The 19,023-nt window shown below is 42.3% G+C and overlaps 1 protein-coding gene across 1 annotated transcript in view; it reads left to right on the top strand.

Moving 5' to 3' along the window:
* PTPRB (protein tyrosine phosphatase receptor type B) overlaps positions 1 to 11,944 on the top strand; it is a 47,643-nt gene extending 35,699 nt beyond the window's left edge. Inside the window, 7 exon segments of the mRNA XM_036400771.2 lie at positions 41 to 117; positions 927 to 1,061; positions 2,077 to 2,199; positions 2,402 to 2,565; positions 3,665 to 3,800; positions 6,204 to 6,324; positions 7,232 to 11,944. Of these exon segments, the coding sequence (XP_036256664.1) occupies positions 41 to 117; positions 927 to 1,061; positions 2,077 to 2,199; positions 2,402 to 2,565; positions 3,665 to 3,800; positions 6,204 to 6,324; positions 7,232 to 7,254 (779 nt within the window). The 3' untranslated portion in view covers positions 7,255 to 11,944.
* The last annotated feature ends 7,079 nt before the right edge of the window (positions 11,945 to 19,023 follow it).

The following is a 19,023-nucleotide window of genomic DNA, read 5'->3' as shown; positions in this document are numbered from 1 at the left end:
AGACCTAGCCCTAAGCCTCTTGTAATCAATTTCTTGCTAGATGATACATCAAGAGTGAAGCTTTCCAATGTGGATGATGACCCTTGCTCAGACTACATTAATGCAAGCTACATACCAGTAAGTGACTCAAGGGTGGTGTTTTGCAGTCCTCCTTCCAGTGGTAATTTTTCCGTCATCTAAAGCTGAATATAAAGCTGGATGGTTAAGGCTCCCCTCCCCCTTCCTTGATTCACTTTTCGCTAAAAAAATAAGAACTCATTTTGTGGGTGTACTGAAAGACTGTGGCTGACTACCATTAAATTAACTGTGAGTGATTTACCCAGCACTTAAGGACACTTTCTAGCATTGCTATAGTTATGTAAGATAGCAAGTCTAATTGGCCAAGGACATATTTTTAAAGGTCGCTGATTTTATACAGTGTCCACAACAACTGTAGCTATCACTGCAGGTGGCATCCTCACTGTAGAGCTGTAGCTCATCCTGACAGCATTGGCACCTTGCAGGGTGACAAAACTGGCTGAAATTAAATTAATGCCCTTTGCCAAAGAGTTATGATTGATAATAGCAGTGGCTTTAGCAATCCAGATTTCAAGCCAGAACTCAGCTACTTTATTAAAAATGATAAATAAAACAAAAACCCCTAGCAGTTTTAAAATTGCTTGGGACTGTGCTGAACACAAAAGAACAATGGAAAGCTTTGACTGTCACAAAAGGGACAGTATTTAGATAAACTGCCACCATCTCTTCCTTCTCTCTGTTCCAATCAGTCATTTGCTTTCGGGTCCAAGGCAACAATTTAGCTTTCAAAACTATTGTCCCAGGAAGGGTTGCTGCAGAGCCCTGTCTGCAATCCCAAGCCTTGTTCAGTTTTTAGAAGATTTTTTTCCTGCCCTTTTGGAAACTAATGGAGTTCTCTTTATTTGCAGGGCAATAATTTCCGCAGGGAATACATAGCAACTCAGGGCCCTTTGCCTGGAACCAAAGATGAGTTCTGGAAGATGGCATGGGAGCAAAATGTTCACAATATTGTCATGGTAACCCAGTGTGTTGAGAAGGGCCGGGTAAGCAGTGACTCTTCTTTGTTATTAATGTCTGTTTTAACATCTATTAAAAGATTTTGCTTCTTATTTTCATCACACTAAGGCCAAAAAGAGCCCAGTCAAGGAGATACACAGCATGAAAGAAGAGGTGTAATATAAAGACTGGAGACAGATGAAGGCATCATGTCAAGGCTAGAATTAGGAACAGAACTCAATGCTTCTGGTCTCTAATCCAGGACTTTGTTCACTAGACAATTCTCTTCAGCATGTAGAAGAACAACCACCAACAAAAAGTGCCTGTTTATCACATCAACTCTGATCAACTTCTACTTTAAAATAAGCTCTGAAGAGCAAATGTTGATCAGTAAATACATCAAATTATCTCTGATATATAAGCCCTGATGTAGTTAGCAAAGAGACCACTCATGCACTTAACACTCTTCCTGAATGCAGGTGTAGCATACCTCCCCAGTTATGACCACGTCCTGTCCCTTTGTAAGACAGTGACTAGATCTGTAAGAAGATTAAACAAACTTGAAGTCGTGATCCTCTAGTAGCACATATAGGGTCAGTTCCTCTCAGCTTACCATTTTTTCCTGAGGAGAGGGGGAAAGCCAACACAGAATAGGATCTGTATCCTTCTGCATCTCACTGGTTCCAAGTTGGACCTTAGTGCCATGTCTCAGCAAAAGATGAGCAAGGGGCACTGGAGACATAGCTCTAATCCAAGCAGAGATTTGAGAAATATTGGCACAGAAAATATGCCCTATAAGAAGGTATCAGTGAAGTGCTTCCCATTCCCCCCATCACAAATGAATTATGAAAACTTCCACTTCCCACCCCCATGCTAACCCATTCCCATGCCAGACCCTGCTTATTGACATGGCAGAGAGTGGCATCTCTGAATTCAGCTGCTGCCTGTCTTCCTTCATCCTCAGGCACAAGGAGTCTGAAGTCTGCTTCTGCCAGTGCAGGATGGTGGCATTGTTTGTAGCTATTTTGACCACTAAATCTGTCTTTCCTTGTGTCTCTGCAGGTAAAGTGTGATCAATACTGGCCACATGACCAGGATTCCTTGTACTATGGAGACCTGATTGTTGAGATGCTGTCTGAATCGGTGCTCCCAGAGTGGACAATACGAGAGTTTAAAATCTGCAGTGTATGTTTGCATTTTTTTCTTTGCTGATTAATTTGCTTAAAACACTTGCAAGGCTAAATTAGGAAGGTTTATTCTGCTGTACCATAGTTGCATCATGCCAGACTCCCCTCTGGTGGAAGCTATAGCATTTTCTCTGATGGTACCTGTTCTATGTGTCCCTTCCTCTCTTGTCCTGATGACCCACACTTTTGAATCCCAATAGGAAGAGCAGCTTGACTCAACGAGGCTCATTCGTCACTTCCACTACACTGTATGGCCGGATCATGGTGTGCCAGAGACCACCCAATCCCTGATCCAGTTTGTCAGAACTGTGAGAGATTATATCAACAGGACCCCAGACACAGGACCAAGTATTGTACACTGCAGGTATGTGCAGCACCAAAACTTCCGTGGCACAGAGCCCTTGTGCCTACCCTTGGGAAGATCCCAGATCTTCATCCCTGTTACACTATGGGCAGCTGCAGAATCTGAGAGATAGCCGATGGTCTTAAGTTTCCAGATACATCAGAGCAGTATTCCCAGGGCACATGCATTCACCCACAACCTCACCCTGGAGATGGCTCAAAAGTTATTCTTAGGGAACCACTGTGTCTCTGTGGTACCACTGCAGAGCATGAAAGTGTCAGCAGCTGCCACTGTTCATCAGCTTTTGCATTCTTAAATTGCCCACATGCTGCTGTTGTGGCCTATCATTGGAATCACAGAGGGGTGTTTAAAAGGTAAAGTGTACCAGGGGTAAATCTGACTGTGTGTGGATGTTGAGACTAGCTGACAGATCCGTCCTTCCCCCGTTCTGACTGAGATTCCCTTTTCCTACTGCCTTTTCATGCTCTTCTGCTTTTTCCATCCCTGGCAGTCACAGGACTGCAGTTTTCTCTCAGTTCTGTGGTTCACCACTACACTTGCATAAAAAATTGCAAAATTGAACTGCCTGATCGGTTATCCACTGGCCAGCTGCAGCAGAGTATAGGGCTACAGAGGGAGAAAGAGTGCAATTGGTGCTGTGTCTTCTGATAAAGCCACATGTTCACTGGTAGTACCTGATTGTAGTATCTGAGCCCTCCACCATTATATGGGCTGAGGCTTGTGTCTTACATGACCCTGCCTGTGTCTGCCTGGACAGCATGGGCTGCAGCATGTCAGATGTCTGCTGTGTCCCACAGCTGCATCTCTGGAGGAACAGGTTTCAAAGTTAGAGTCAGGTGCAGCCTTTCAGTGTATGTCAATGACTGGGTTAATCCAAAGCAGAAAGCAGTGCAGGCAGTAGCAGAGATACCTCTACCATTACTATCCTTTCCTCCTTCCTAAATAAATTCTGTTATAAAGTGGTTTAAAGGCCCAAAGATGCCATTTGAACAACTTGCTTCTCACCCTGGAGATCTGAACTTTACAAAAGTATCACATGAAGATAGTGAATGCTTTGATCCATCTGCTTTTAAGTCTCTTGGGTTGTTTTCTTTTCCAGTGCTGGTGTTGGCAGGACTGGCACATTCATTGCACTGGACCGAATTCTGCAGCAGCTGGATTCGAAGGACACTGTTGACATTTATGCAGCAGTCCATGATCTAAGGCTTCACCGTGTTCACATGGTTCAGACAGAGGTAAGGTTTGGATAGCCTGCTATGCCTACAGTATGCAATAATCAATCTCATCTTAAAGGCTCTCAAAGCACTTTGCATTTACTTCACTGTGAAATACAAGTTAAATGTATTTTAGCTCTGTGAGAATTTCCAGTTCAGGTCTTTTTCCATTGGCTGTCTTAGAGAGGGTCCAAACCATAACAAAATGAAGTTATGCTTCTTATGATTTCTCCCTTTTCTTTCCCCAGCCCCATAATCACCCCAGCAGCATTATGCATCAGGCACTTAACAGCTCACAGTTGCTTCACTGCAGAGTCCAGTAAATGAGCTTTAAGTGGAGATAGGTCCTTCAGGGATGGGTTTGGAAGACAAGTGTAAAACAAACAGATAGGTTGACATAAGGGGAAAGAGGAATGCAGGACAGAGAAAATTAGATGTATGCAATTTTAAAATTCTGGCCACTGTGACCTTGTGCCTTTGCTGTTTATGTTTTATTGAGCTGCTCCGTCATTTTCATTACAATGATTTTGGAAAGTTGATTGGCATTCTCCTAATATAATGTACTATGCAAAAGCAAGTACATTTGTTCTCAAAGTTCAGAAAAAGTAAATGTTTTGTATTTTTTTTCTGTGCTTTTAAAATGGCAAGAAAATCATGTTATACTGATAGAAGCTAAACATTTAGGAGCTGATTTAATAAAGGTGTTTTGTGGAGTTACTCTGTACATTTTCCCTGTGAACCGTTAATAGAAGAATGAAAACAAGTTTGATGCATCTGCCTGTAGCTTGATACTAATGGAGCTCTTTGCTGCAATTTGGAAACCAGTTTGTCAGTGACAGTGTTTTCTGATAGATGTAAAAGTCTCGTATGGGTATAAAGAGAGGCCCAGCTGGGAACACAAAACAAAGGGGCTCCTGGAAATATCTTAATCACAGAAGACCTTCTTTTGGAGTTCCCAGCCTAGTCTCTGCATCTTCAGAGACAGATCCTCCTACATTCCCATCATCTGTAGTCTGCAAAGGCAGACAGACATCTCAGGAGGATGGCTCTTTTTCCCTAGCTGGAAAAAAGAGGCAACTACCTCAAGAGCCTAAATTTTACTTACAAACACCTAAAGTTGTGTGATACAAAACCTGCCTTTGGCATGAGCTTGACATGGCGTCTAAGTCAAAAGGCAGCGAGATCCACACAAAAGTTGAAGGCCACAGTACCATCATACTTGGCAATATTCGGTCACAGAAAAACAGCAGCAACAAAACAATGCCTCTGCTTCAGTCTTGGCTCAGCATTGTTTAAGACAAGGGCCTGGAGGTGGAGACAGGCAAGGGAAAACTGTGCATCAGCTCAAAAGGCAGCATGCTACAGCAGCTATAACCATTCCAGTTGAAAAATGGTCTTTGCCAAAGGAAGTCTCCATGCTGGGGCGACTTTCATGGTGTTGGTGGGTGCAGGGTTCTGCTCTGCAGAGAGAGCAGCTGCATGTGCATAAAGGCAGATATCCTCACTTTCCCAGAGCCAGAGCACTGAGAGAAAGACACAGAGCATGTGAGGGGAGAAAATACATATACTTATTGGAGAAATTATGTTTTTGAGATAATGTTAGAAAGGTACACCTTGATATATAAACATGCTCGGCCTGACATTTGGGTACCGTGTTATACTAATCAAAAGACTATTATGACCTGACCTATGTCATAAACCACAAAGAGTAGCAAAGCATGAAATTTTATTAATCTATTCTGTCAAGATAGTTTGGTGAGTAATCAACAGTCAATAACATGCTGACCCTCCTTACTTTGGTTGTGAATGTCATCTTAGCTCCATTCTATGAAAGGCATTCTTCAGAAAAAACTGTCATCTGCTCTATAGTCAGAAATAATCTTAGAACTTATGCTGGATCTGAAAAAAATAGTTTTTTCAGAGATTTTTCTGATGTTTTTCAGAGATTTAGGTTTCTCACAGTTGTCTGAAATATTTATATGTTATTGTAAAATTCTGTGGAAAATTTTTCTTTTCAGAACAAAAAAGAAAAATCAGGAAATTGTTTGTCTTTCCTGCATGCTTCCCTGTGCATATTAATTCTTCTACATATACTTTATACCAAAGCATCCAACTAGTAGCTAGTAGCTATCCAACACAGCACCATGTGAAATTGCTCTTTACAGTTGCTAAAGCTTTCCCTAATGGCATGATCTGTCAAAACATACTGTGGTGATTTATGTTTTACTGGTATTATTTCTAAAGAGAGGTGATCACAAAAGTTTACTATAATTAGTAGTGTGAAAAGGAGATTAATTTTAGAATTATATTTAAATTTTTAACACCACCCTTGATTTTTGAGGGAGTTAGCTTGTAATGATTTTTCACAGTACAGAAAATTAAATTACAAAATTCCTCAGTGTCTTGAAAACAAATCTTTTGCAGTGTCAATATGTGTATCTACATCAATGTGTGAGAGATGTGTTAAGAGCCAGAAAACTTCGCAGTGAACAAGAAAATCCCTTATTTCCAATATATGAAAATGTGAATCCAGAGTATCACAGAGGTAACTGCAAGTTTATCCAATTGTAAAATGCTTCAAATGTAGTAGCTCACTGACAGTGTAATTGAGGGGGAATTGTGCTATCCTTAACCATTGATATTTCTTTACTTCCTGGACCTTCATTTGTTCCCTCTGCTCTTTTCATTCTTGCAGTTGTGTCTTTATTTTCTCCATTAGTAGTCATTATAGCATCACTTCCTGCTCCCACCTTACCTTTATGCTCTCACTATCCATAAGCAACTGAGAACACTGACAGCACTCACTGGGCTCTTCTGCCATTCGTGGGGTTCAGTTTCTGTCTGCATTGCTCTCATCTGCTGTTAACAATACAGGTGGCCTTGGGAGACTTCCCATCTGCTTTGACTGGAAAATATAAGTGTTCTAGGCTGGGCTCTTTCTTTCTCCTCAGACTCCCCATCCTTGTAGACTCCTTTTCCAGTCCCTTGCTGATAAGAGTGTCAGGAGTAGCAAACCTGGCACTAGCACTGCCCTTCACTCCTGGGCCCATGGCCAGAGGACCAGTGTGGAGAAGCTGTAAGCAGTGGTGACCTTGTGCCTTGGTAGGGCTGATTCCTAAAGGATGTAGAAGTTTTAAGGTCAAGACAGAAGGATCTCAGTAGTTCCACAAATTTGGACATTAGGAATTAGGATTATATCATGAGAAATCCAAATAATTTTCTTGATCTAGCCTGTAGAAATCAGAGTTCTCATAGACAGGTAGAACAGGCTTGGAGGAGACCAAGAACTGAAACATCCAGGTTTCACACATTGAGAGACCAAGCAGAGGTAGGATCTGAACTTTAGCTGTAACATCCATCACCAGCTAGTGCTGCTCCCACACAGCCACCTCAGAGCACTGCTGAATCTGTGTTGGTTTACTTTTTCTAATCTCATTTTTCCTTGCTTTCAGATGCTGTTTATTCAAGGCACTAAGAATGTTAGAGATATCTGCTTTTGTGAACACATTTGTTAACTAGGGGTTTTGTTTTGGTTTTTTTATGTATGTATTTCATGCACCAGAAAGGTGCCAGACCTTTTGGATGAGACTGTGTATAATTTATTGGTCTGGTGATTTTTTAAAGATATATAATTTAAATGTAATAGATATTAATGTATATAATTGTATTTTGGCATTATGTAAATATGTATTTTTTCCATATTGTTTATATTAATATTATGCTTCAGATAATACTATTTTTTTCTTATCACAGTTTTTATAAACTGTTCTACATAAACTATTTTAAATTGTATGGCTAACAGGACTGCTACGTTTGGGGCGCTATTGGCATGACATGGAAAAAGTCCTATACAGAGAACCTCATTTTAAAAAATATTCAGTGTTTGTGAGTTGAAATAAGCTACTATTAAGCAAGGAACAGTAGTCCTGTATAGCAATTACAATGCTACTCTAAACTTACTGCTTTTCATCTGAGAAAAATGGGAGTAACCCATATCACAGTGGCATACCTTTTACAGAACTCATTAATAACTGACCAAAACAGGGTTCACCTCACTAGAAGCAACTGTTTCAGTCTAGTGTGACATAGTAGAAAAATATCAAACAACATACCTGCAGTGAAGTCTAGCAGACCTTTCTCTGACCACATACTCTGGGGGGAGACAGGTCACATACTGGTTTCTTTACACTGATTTAAGAGAGCAGAATCAGACCACAACTTGTGTCTGTGCACTGTCACGTGTGTAAAATTTTTATTAAGAAAGGTGTTCAAAGACACTCCTCAGACATTTGTGTTAACAAACCTGTGAGGATGTGAAGTCTGGCAACTTCCATAGCTGATCTGAAACAATGCTGTACCATGACAGCCAGAAAAGTAGAGAGATGGCAAACATATTGAAACAAAGACATATAAAGGTATATATCCCACAGTTTACTCAGCTGGAGTAAAGCTGCACTTTGCCCCAAGTGCTGGTATCTTTCAAATGCCACTTGCTTTCACTGTGGGACAGTTTGGCCCCAGCATGTCTCCACAGAAGAATTCTCCTCTGGAATGTTACATGATGTCACCACCACAGGGGCAGTTGGAATGGAAAATGGCTCATCAGGGAATGTAGGCTGGCAGGGCTGTCCTGATCATAGAATCATCATGTTTTGGGTCGGAAGAGACATTAAAGATCATCTAGTTCCAACCCCCATGCCCCCAGGCAGGGGCTCATTACTGAAAACATGTTTAAAATTCAAAACATATCAACTTAATTTTTTATCAATAAAAGAACTGAATGATAGCAAGAAGTACAAGTCAAAGAGCATTTACGAGGTATCCTGCCCAGCCAAGTAGATTATGCACAGCCTCTCTCTCCTCTGCAAAGAGGCATCTCATTCAAGGGTCTAAACACTCTGTTCAGCTATTACTTATCTTTAGAAAATGCTCCTCAAACAAATAGTGAAAAGCCAGTACACAGTTCATCTCCACCATGAAAAGAAGGAAGGGATTCATAGTTCTTTTTTCATATATCTACCCATACTTTTCGTAGAGAAAACTTAGCTTGTTGCTGAAGACAAGTGCCTGAATTCCACTTCTGTTTTGGAGAAAAATAAATACTTCTGAAGGCCTTCTAAGAATCAGTAAGTAGCTAACTGAGTGCCTAACTGAGGAACTCCTGTGCCACAGCAGGACTGTGCATATCCATGTTACTCTAGTTTTCCTAGAGAAGGTAACAGCCTGATAGTCACTCTTCCTATTCCATCTGGAATCTCATCCTTTCTTGACCAAATACACCCACATGCTTCAGAAGCCACCATTCAAATCAGCTGTCACAGCTGCTCCGAACATGTAAACTTGGTCATTCTTTTTAGGTGTTTCTGAAGAAAATGCTGCTCATCCCTCCTGCACATCCTCTTTGGCACAACACAAACTTCAAAATTCACAATTCACCACCCTTAATGGAAACCAAAGAAGAAGGCAACTAGCATTAGGGTGGAAGACATTTTCACAGAGGAAAGTCTAAGAAAAACCACAAAGAAATGAGCACATTTTCTGCAGATGCCTTCTTTTCTCTATTTCCTTTGCTAGATGGCTAGGTGAGCAAGCAAGGACAAACAAGCATGGTAGCTTTAGATTGATTGTTGATCAGGCTAATAACTTCTGCACTTAAGGCATAGTGAAAACTGCTGTTGTGTTACATGCACTGCATTTGGTCCTTTCTTTTTTGCAGGGGTAGCCAAGAAACAAGGATCACCATGTTAGTTACCAGCAGTACAATTACACTGTTAACACACACCAAGTGTACCCTATACATTACCTCACACTCTCTATCACCATGTCATTTTTTAATGCTGAGGGAAGTGGAGCTCACTCAATGCTATATGTTCTGAGGGCAACAGTCTGATTGTATGCTCTGTATGTGTGTTGTTCATCATTTTCAGAGACACACATCATTCTGCAGTTTATTTTATCATTCTCAGCTCCCTTGTCTGCAGCTACAGAGTTTGTACATATCTACCCAAAATTATGTCATAGCAGACAGCTAGTTTCACCTTTTCTCTCAGTTAATAATGGACATTGTTCAGAAGCCTCTTCCTCCTCATCACTTCATAACATGACAGATGACCTTAAACACTCTGGCACAATGCTCTTGAGCAGCTTTACATTTCTGCCCAAGTAGGTCACATATGAGATGTATACACACATTATTGCTCTGGTTCTGCTCTCTAGCCAGTTCTGCTCATATGAAACCAGTGTAAATCCACTGAGAAAAAGTTAAAAAGTATCTATGTAGCATTTTTTAAATATACAACACCTACTTATCAGTATAAGTAGTTATATTTATTGTGCCTCTAAGCTGAATAACAGGACTGATGGGAAATTGTTAATGTAACAAGAATAGATTTGAGGGAGCTTGTGTGCTGAACGAAGACAGCTCTTAAGGAAAAAGACGTCTTTTGAATGTCCTTGATGAAGTTCAGAATTCCCTTCTTGATGTTTCCCAATAATAATGTTAGAAAGCAAGGCTAGTGTTGTTGCTGATCCATAAGCTAAGATTTGCACACTTGGAGCCCATCCTTTGAATCTCTGCATGGTCCACAAAGCTACCTGAGTACTTTCATGAAAAAGTCAACTGGAATGCTTGCCTGAAGACAATACTGTTCCACTTCTGAAGCACTTGCAGGGTTGGGCTTTTAGGTTAATTCAAATTTTTGTATTGAAAGTTATTTAATAATGAAAAAATTGTAATAAATATTTTTTTTAATCTGTGCAATAAAATTACAAGATCCACTAGCGATTGTAGGGGGAAAAATAGATTTTACATAGCTGGAGTTGATAAATGATATTTTTTGTTACTAATGGAACACAAAAGTGGGTGAGAGAAATAGGCATACTGTGAAGATGTCAAAAAGTGCAACTTTATACATTTTTCTCTGCTGCTATAGTTATTTAGCAATAAATAATGCCTAAAATGCCAGAAATATTATTTTGTGCCATAATATGCAATGAATTTGCTTCCAATTGTAGAACAGAGAAAAGAAAATGTGTGAGCTTTAAGTTTATGTAATGTATTGTATATGGTTATTTACACTTTGACTTTGAAAGCACAAAGTTAAACACTAGACAGATAGGAGTACATAAGCACTTAGCTGTGCTCCTCAGCCTGGGGTTTAATATATGGGCTAGAGGAATAAGAACAATAGCCATCAAGTCACTCTATCAGCATCTCTCTCCAAGGCCACAGAACAGAAATGCATCTGACACTCAGAGATACAGCCTACCACAGCCACAGCTTCATGCCCAAGGAGTGCCTTGGCAGGTGCTTAACATTGATTCAGATTTCTTTCAGTACTTCAGACGTGCAGTTAGTGTAAATAAAATGCAATATAGAATGACCACCACTCCCTCATGGCCCTGTCACAGATGTCTGGGCTCTGGAGCTGTGAGCTCTGGGACCCAGAATCCCAGGATGCTGTAACTTTGAATTGAAATGAGCGCTCACCCCAGTATTTGGGCAACTTACTATAGACCCTGTGCCCTCAAATGTCTCCCTCATGCTGACAAAATCAAACTCCTGACCTGTTGGGAGCACCTCTGTGGCCTAAGCAACTGGTTTGTTGTCAGTGACCTCACAGATCAACAGCTGGTTCAAACTGGGACTTTTTGTTTTAAGGCTTGCAGGAAATACTGGAGACTAGGGACCAGCTAATTGAGAAAAAACTGTGGAACTGGAACACACACAGTGTCAGCAATGCTGGTAGTCTAATATCCATGACAGTTTAGTTGTTTCTTGGTTTTTTTGAAAGCTACAGAAATACTGTAAGTAGCATTAGGACGCTAAATATATATTGCTCTAGAGCAGGGCAGTACACTATAGTGAAAACCCCACAGTTTTGAAATTTGGCTAGCCATAAATTCTTTGCCAGTGCTTGGAGTAAAGGGTCTGGAAAACATCTTCAGTATTTATTCCATGCTCATATGCAATATAATTACTTATAATTGTGTTTCTAACAAACACTGGGTGAACACAGAATTGTGCTACTATTGTCAATTTAATTTATGCATTTAAGTATATTTTTATATTTTTAGCTACAGTCAACAAATCAAATATATTTGAGTGTATTTTACACATTTTTAGAAATACTTCATGAATAAAACATCCATTTTAAAAAAAATCATATTCTTGTCTCTGTTTGACTGCCTTTTCATTATGGATTTTATTGTCCTGCTGCTCAGAGGAAAGGTCATAAGTGAGTTTGATTTCAATTGAGACAGTCTTCAGAGAGCATTAAATTCATCAGAAGCCTCAGCCTGCTGGGGGAAAAGAGGCTCTGCTGTTGCCCGCTGGCCAGATTAGTGCCCATGTGGAAAGATACCATTGTTCTCTTCTCCCTGGTTTTGTGCCCTCCTTTAATAGGCCAGATACTGTCTGGGTTATGCAGTGGGTATTTGAAACCACAGTGGGTCTTGAACTTGAGTGCCTGTTATTTTAGAGACATTTTGCCAGGCAGTTGCACCAATTAGCACGGCACTGCATTTCCATCGCTGCCTGCCCCTTGAGGATCTGAGCCATGCTTTTTAACAAATGTATTTCTGCTCCTCCTGCTCTCCACAGGTCTTAAAAACCAATAGCATAACTGTCCTTGTGGGGTCAGGATGCTTGGCAGTAGCATGTTTGCTGCTAATGCTCTGTCTCAGTTACTCCTTATTGGTCATCAGAAGTGTTTAAGACAAGTTTACTTTAGAGGAAGGATGATTTATTGACTTGTACTGTGAACTATTTGCTGAGGGGATGTGTAGCAAAGGCAGAGGGAGTTGTGAGATTTTTTCTTCATGATATAAAAGTTTATCTCTGAGTTCTGCTCTGTCCTGAAACCAATGTAGACACAAAAGAGAAGTGAAAAAGATAAAATAATGTACAGTTAATATCTCTACACAAGAAAAACAAGGCCAACATTGCAGACAAAGATAAGAATGTTTTGACAAGGTACAGCAAGGAAACTAAAGAGTCTCTTCTAGTTCAACAAGAACATAGTGGTTGATTCCTGTTAAAATATCCCCAGAATCTAGTTTTTAACTTTGATATTTTTATGTGCACTTGATTTGTACCTGGGCTTCATACCTACAAGCTGATGGTTTTGTCTGATAAAGTCAGCTCCTGTACCCTCATCTCAGTTTTCTGTCTGTGCCTGTCTTCAGTTGCTTTATTATGCCCTAGAAATAGCTGCTTAGACATCTTATGGCAGGCAGGACATAGCAATGCTGGTATATCAGCAAATACCACAAGTGAAAATTTCAGATGTTACTAGCCAAGGCTTTGCATATCACTCTGGTACAATACCACTCCCAACTTGTGAAAAAAAGAAGAAACAAGAACAACAACAACAAAAACACCACAGGAGAAAAAGAGAGAAAAAAAGCATTTCATAATTTGTGGAGATGTTCCAAAAGCAAGAAGCCTTTCTCCTGTTGCCAAGGTCAGTGCTCTGTGGGGCTGGGGGATGCTCTGCAGTGGCTGCACAGGCCATGGGCAGGCTGGGAGGCAGCCGTGGCGTGGCTGGGCTGGATTGGTCACTGAGCCACCCATGGGCTCCCCCCAGAACTGACCTGCTGTTGGTTCTCCTCAGGCCACAGCTGCAGCTTCTTGGGGTCTGGCTCCTGCAGGTGCCTGGCATCCTCTTTATACCCCAGCTGGGTGCTGACTGCACCGTGCAGAACCTCGCTACAATGAGCAGCTTTCCTTGGGGTGAGAGATGGTCCCAGCTCCCAGAGATCTGGAGTGTCAGCACTGAGCAGGCACAAAGGCACCTTGGTCCAAGGGGACAAAGCATTTTGTGGACCTCAAAACCTTTAAGTCTCCAGGGAAAACATCACCTCAGCACCCACAGCTTTGCTGTTGAGAGGTCCTGGGGCCCCCAAAAGAGGCTCAAGTTCCCCTGAGGGCTCTCACTGACCAGGCAGGGTCCCCGCTGTTGGCACAGGGAGGGTATGCTCCAAGCCCAATTGCAGGCTGCCCTCTCCACCCCTCCTGACTCAAATTTCCAGTCAGAAAGGGTGGCAGAAGCATGTCCTAGCCAACAGAGTGCTCCAGGTGGTGCACACAGCTTCAAGGAGGGAGGGGACTGTGAGGTAGCCCAGCTGGCATTCAGCACTGGTGTGAGTGGTGTGTGGCCCCACCATGCTGAGGCCTTCAGTCACTGAGCTGTGGGGCCGCAGCGCGTGGTGGGGGCTACAGAGATGCATGATGGGGACGCACCAGCTCTACCAGTGCCCCATCCCAAGGCTGACAGGAATCTGTACATTCCAGAGGCCCAGAGCGTGAGCCAAGATCAGTGCCAAGAGCCAAGCCAAGAGGGCAACAGCCATGGCCTTGTGCAGCAGCCGAGTGCCAGGCTCCAGGCACCACTGGCAAGTCCTGTGGCTGCTTGGCCAGACATCATTGTACACAGCTTTTTGCACACTCATGCCAAAATCCCTGCCAAATTACACAGTGTCCTTGCTTGCCTTTGGTGGTTGCTTGCTGTTGCTGCCAAACCAAACCAGTAGCAGGTAGAGCAGCTGCTTCTTACCAAGGATAAAGGCAGAGATTTCTCGTGTTCCTGACACCCATGAGGGCATACAGCCTTGTTCACAGAGGACACCTGAGACCTGCAATTTTAGTCCTCTCAGGACAAGAAGGGGCCCAAACCTGGATATTTCTGCCCCTGAAAATCTTAACTCATTTTTCAAAAAGAGGAACTGTTTTTTCCAAAGGACAGGGCAGGTATAAAGGGGTGAGCTAAGTGAACCCCTCCTGGAGATCCATGTCTTCCAGCAGCCCTTTTTCAAAGGTTGGATCTCATGGATGTTTTCTATGTATCTGTCTAGGCTGGGCTGGTTTGCACAAAGCATTAAAACTATCCATGTTTTACTAAGCAATGCCCAAGTGCATCCTCATTCATAGGTCCAAAACATGGGCAGAAGAAAGCTGAATATGAGGCTACTATAATACCATCAGAAAAACTCTTTGGTGGGTTATCAGGAGCATAAATTTGACTTTGATCTGGTACTTCTTTCTTTCTTTCAAAATCCTGTCTCCAATTCTAGCTCAGAAAATTTTACTTTGGAAACTTAGTAATAGTTTTGAGAATTAACTCTTCCACTATAATCATAAAATCTCTCCCAGTCCTGTTGGATACATGGGATACATATATTTGGGTTTTGTCTAGATTGGGCTTGAGGCTGTAGTGTGGCCAGCACAGGAAGAAAGCCCTCCAATTCTGTTTTCCATACCATAGAGAGTAAAGAATCTTGAAGTTAAAGAAGAGACTAGGGGCATTCGAGATAAGAACACCCAAATGTCCTGGAAAATCAAATAGAGACCATATGGCCTGTAGTAAAGCTACCCAAATAGCTTTGGTATGAATGGAGCTACACTGTAAAAACACAGAATAAAAATAATTGGATGCAGAAAGCAAAGTGAAGATGTTCAGAATGCTCCACACATCTTAGCTAGAGAAAAAATGTTGTACAAATAAAAGACAGCTACAGAAAGGTCCATGTGTTAATTGGGGGCATTTCTCCTGCCTGTCAATGACTAAAGTTGCAGTAATGAAACCACTAGGAGAAAAAGATGGATAGTTGCAAAGGCAATAAAGAGATATATAATGTCCAAAGTATCAAACATCAGAAAATATACACTCAAGACACCAGACATGATAAATGCCAGCATCCTATTGTCTTATCATTGGATCTGAAAGACACCTGGAGCCAAATTATTTGTGAGAATCCAACCTCGAAAGAATGAACTGTCAGACAACTGGAATTAATTAACGCCCAACAGTTCTGTGCTAGAAAGGTTGGAGAGTACTAAAAATATCCAAGGAGCTTGTTTCTTTACACATCATGCCAATTAGATCTGGTCAGGCTGTGACAAATTTTCTGTAAACATTCTGGTGAACAAGAAAGTCCCCCAGCATCCTCCAGCAGTTCCCAGGGTGAAATCTTGCCTCTAAAATGCCAGAGCTTTCAATTACAAAAGTCAAGAAGGGAAAAACCAAAAAGAAGTGCTAGTGTCAGCTATGTATTTCAGATCCTTGCCTTGGCAATATTCTTCACCACAAATTTGTGTTTACTTTGCTGGGATTAGATCTAAACATCTCATTGCACTGACTCCATGAGAGAAAAAGAAGACAAGACAGAAAAGATTTTGAGTGAATTTTTCTGTTCTTGTCTAAGGAAGATCCATCCATTTCATTGGGGAAAAACACCAAAGACCTCCAACAGTATTGTGGTGACATCTTTTATTTATTTCCCCTTCTCTGAAAAAAAAGCCTGTGAAGGGCCATATGGTGTGATCACAGGGGACAGTCTCTGTTGCGCTCTGAGCAGGGGGCTGAGCTGAGGAGCTCGCACAGTGCAGGAGCACTCTCACCTCTCCCATGAGGTCCTTGCACCAAGAGGGGCCCACCTCTCCTTCCTCACTCAGCCTCCCCTGGGAAAGACACACTGGAATTCTCTGTGTGGGATGCTGCTGTCCCCAAGGAAGTGGCTCTCTCCCACCTCCTCCTTTCCATCCCCTGTGCTGCCCACTTGTTCCCACATCCCTCTGCGTGCTGCCTCGCAGTGCAGCAGACTGGGGAAGTGACCTGTGTTAAAATTACCTTGTCGTCAACAAAAACAAATAGCTATTTTTAATCTCCCCAGTTTGTTCCAGGGAGAGAGTCAGAGGTTTTTGTGCAGCCATAGGCTCACAGGACATGAGTTTTCAGACATCACTCTCTTTGTTTCTCAGACTTTTCCCAATCCCTTAGTCCAGCTGCTCTGGCCAAACAAGATCTGCCACTCACAAGTCCCTCACAGCTGTCCCCAGAAAATGAGACTCCAACCCACCTCAGCCCCCAGACTACCACCTATCCGCCTGAGGAACAGGAATGACGGGTTTGAAAAAAGGCTAGTCTAACACTGACTTTCCCAAAAATGCAAGTATGACCAATGGCTGGGTACCAGCCTCGAAAGAAAGTGAAGGAAAAGCTCTGGATAGCAGCAGGAGGATGGATACTGGTTCATGTCCTGTGCTATGCCAAGCACACAAAAGCCCAGCATGGTGAGACTTTGTTCCCTGCCTCAACTTTCTCCAGGGAGATGGAAAAGCCAAGAGCCTTGTTAGTGTGACCAGGTCCCCTTTGCTCCTGAAGTGCCACTTTACATCTTCTAGTACCCACACATTGAAAGGGAGAATTGAATGCAGAGGCTTCACAAACAAATTTCTCATTTTTCTCCATATCCTCCCCCCTGCAGTTCTTATCTTCAGTAATTAAATTATGCAGCTGAGGAAAGTGATTTGGAAAACAGATGGCATGCAAGATGCTAGAGAAAACAGTGGTGCATTTTAAACCTTACAGAAGAGACACAGACAGATTTGGGTGGTATATGGGCCTTGAAGTAATTGAACTTCAAAGGCTGCTTGTGCACTGACCTTTAAGCAAAAGGAATGAATGGCCCTCCATCCTTCAACTTGATACTCACCATTAAGTATCCAAATCAAGCTTTTCTACGACCATTGTGGCTGGTCTAATCTGCCACAGAATGTGGTGTGACCTAACCAGGTCTTTGGTAAAACTGACAATGGTAGGAAATATGGGATCTGGGCAAGATGGAGCCCTGAAGCAAGCATTTCAGCCTGGCACAAGTCTGAAATGTAAGGGGAAAAGACACCAAAAAGAAGAGATCATTAATCTGTGTGAGGCTCTAGGCCCCTTGTCGCCTGTCTTCCTTACATTTAAGACCACAGTGGGCAAGGCTGGGTGAGGACCAGCTGCCACAGCTGCTGGCAGCACAAATGCCATGTCCCCAGACATGCTGGATGTCCCCAGACATGCTGGAGGAGCACTGTGTGGTGGGAGCCCACTGCAGCAGGTCCAGCAGGACAGAATTGGAGCTCCTCTGCCACCACAACAGAGGAAACGGGTTCACCAAAGACATTTGCCTCTGGATCTTCATTAAAAGCATCTTCACTCAACACATAGGTGGTAAAAGAGATTGCTCCAGCTTGTGTTGGATGGAGCTATGGCCTCTGTCCAGGAAAATGGCACAGTCATCAGATCCCACCCTCTGAATGGTGGAGGTCGCCTTGTAATGGAATCCGTCACAGGAGGAGCTGGGGAGCCCTGCAGCTGTTTCCACTGCTGAACATATTTCCACTCAAAGCTGGAGGTAATTCTCAGGGAGATTAATAAATCGAACATAAAGAGTTTAAACCACCCAGATAAATAATGGCAGATGTTTAGGGATGGAATAACAGGCACAAGTATGAGTTATGTAGTGCCTGCAGTTCAAAGAAAATGAGTTCAAACTGCGAGGGCATTGTTCAGAGGAGCAGTAAGGGATAAAGCAACGGGGGAGGGAGGAAAAGGGAGGAAAAAGGAGGCAAAGCTGTCTCCCTTCCCTCAGATGTGTGAGTACCAACCCCTGCCAACATGGAGAGCCACATCTTCATTGCCAAGCTAGTATCCAGTGGAAGTAGCAGCAAGCACTGGCACTCACAGCCTCACAGCCTGGCCTGCACGGCCGGTTTCCCCAGAGCACTCCAGGCACTTAACTGGGCTGCTGATGTGCAGAAACGTTGAATTGCTCCACAAAACCTGCATCTCCCACAGATGCTTCCAGCAAGGGATGGGAACTGGGCTAGCCTCTGAGGCTGGGGTGGAGGAACCATGTCCCCTGCAGTTCATAGCTGTCTCTGTTTCAGTATCCAGCCCTTAATATAAAATCTAACCTCTGCATGTAGCAGTTCAGCTTCCTGTAAAAAATTCTGGCTTGCTGGGGTTGAGAGGAGACCCAACTCCAATTAATAACTCTACTGCCAGCCCTCTTCCTCATCCAAGGTCAGAGTACATTTTTACATGGTACATTTGCCAGAAATTTGCTCTTGTGAAAGAGGAAGCAAATGCTTCACTGTCAACAAGACTGCAGCTCTTATGTGTTTGTTTTGTTTTTTTGTTTTGTTTTGTTTTTTTTCTCAAAATATAGTGTTTAAACATAGAGGGACAAATTATCAGAACACTTTTGAACTACATAATGAGTATTGCTAATAGCCACTCTTGACTTGGCAGCACAGTCTTCAAGGTTATTTAGCAAAGCACAGAATGTACATCAAGCAAAATAAAAAGTTCATTCTAATATGTCTTTGCGAAATAAATTTCAAAGTAATCAATTTGGCTTTTCATTTTTAATTTTGTCTTTTTGTTTTGGCTATCAATAAAGGGAGAATTGAATG

The sequence above is a fragment of the Molothrus ater genome, chromosome 5 (genome assembly GCF_012460135.2).
Source record: "Molothrus ater isolate BHLD 08-10-18 breed brown headed cowbird chromosome 5, BPBGC_Mater_1.1, whole genome shotgun sequence".
NCBI lineage: Eukaryota > Metazoa > Chordata > Aves > Passeriformes > Icteridae > Molothrus > Molothrus ater.
The sequence above is the reverse complement of the archived record's forward strand: the minus strand, read 5'-3'. Positions and strand labels throughout refer to the sequence as shown.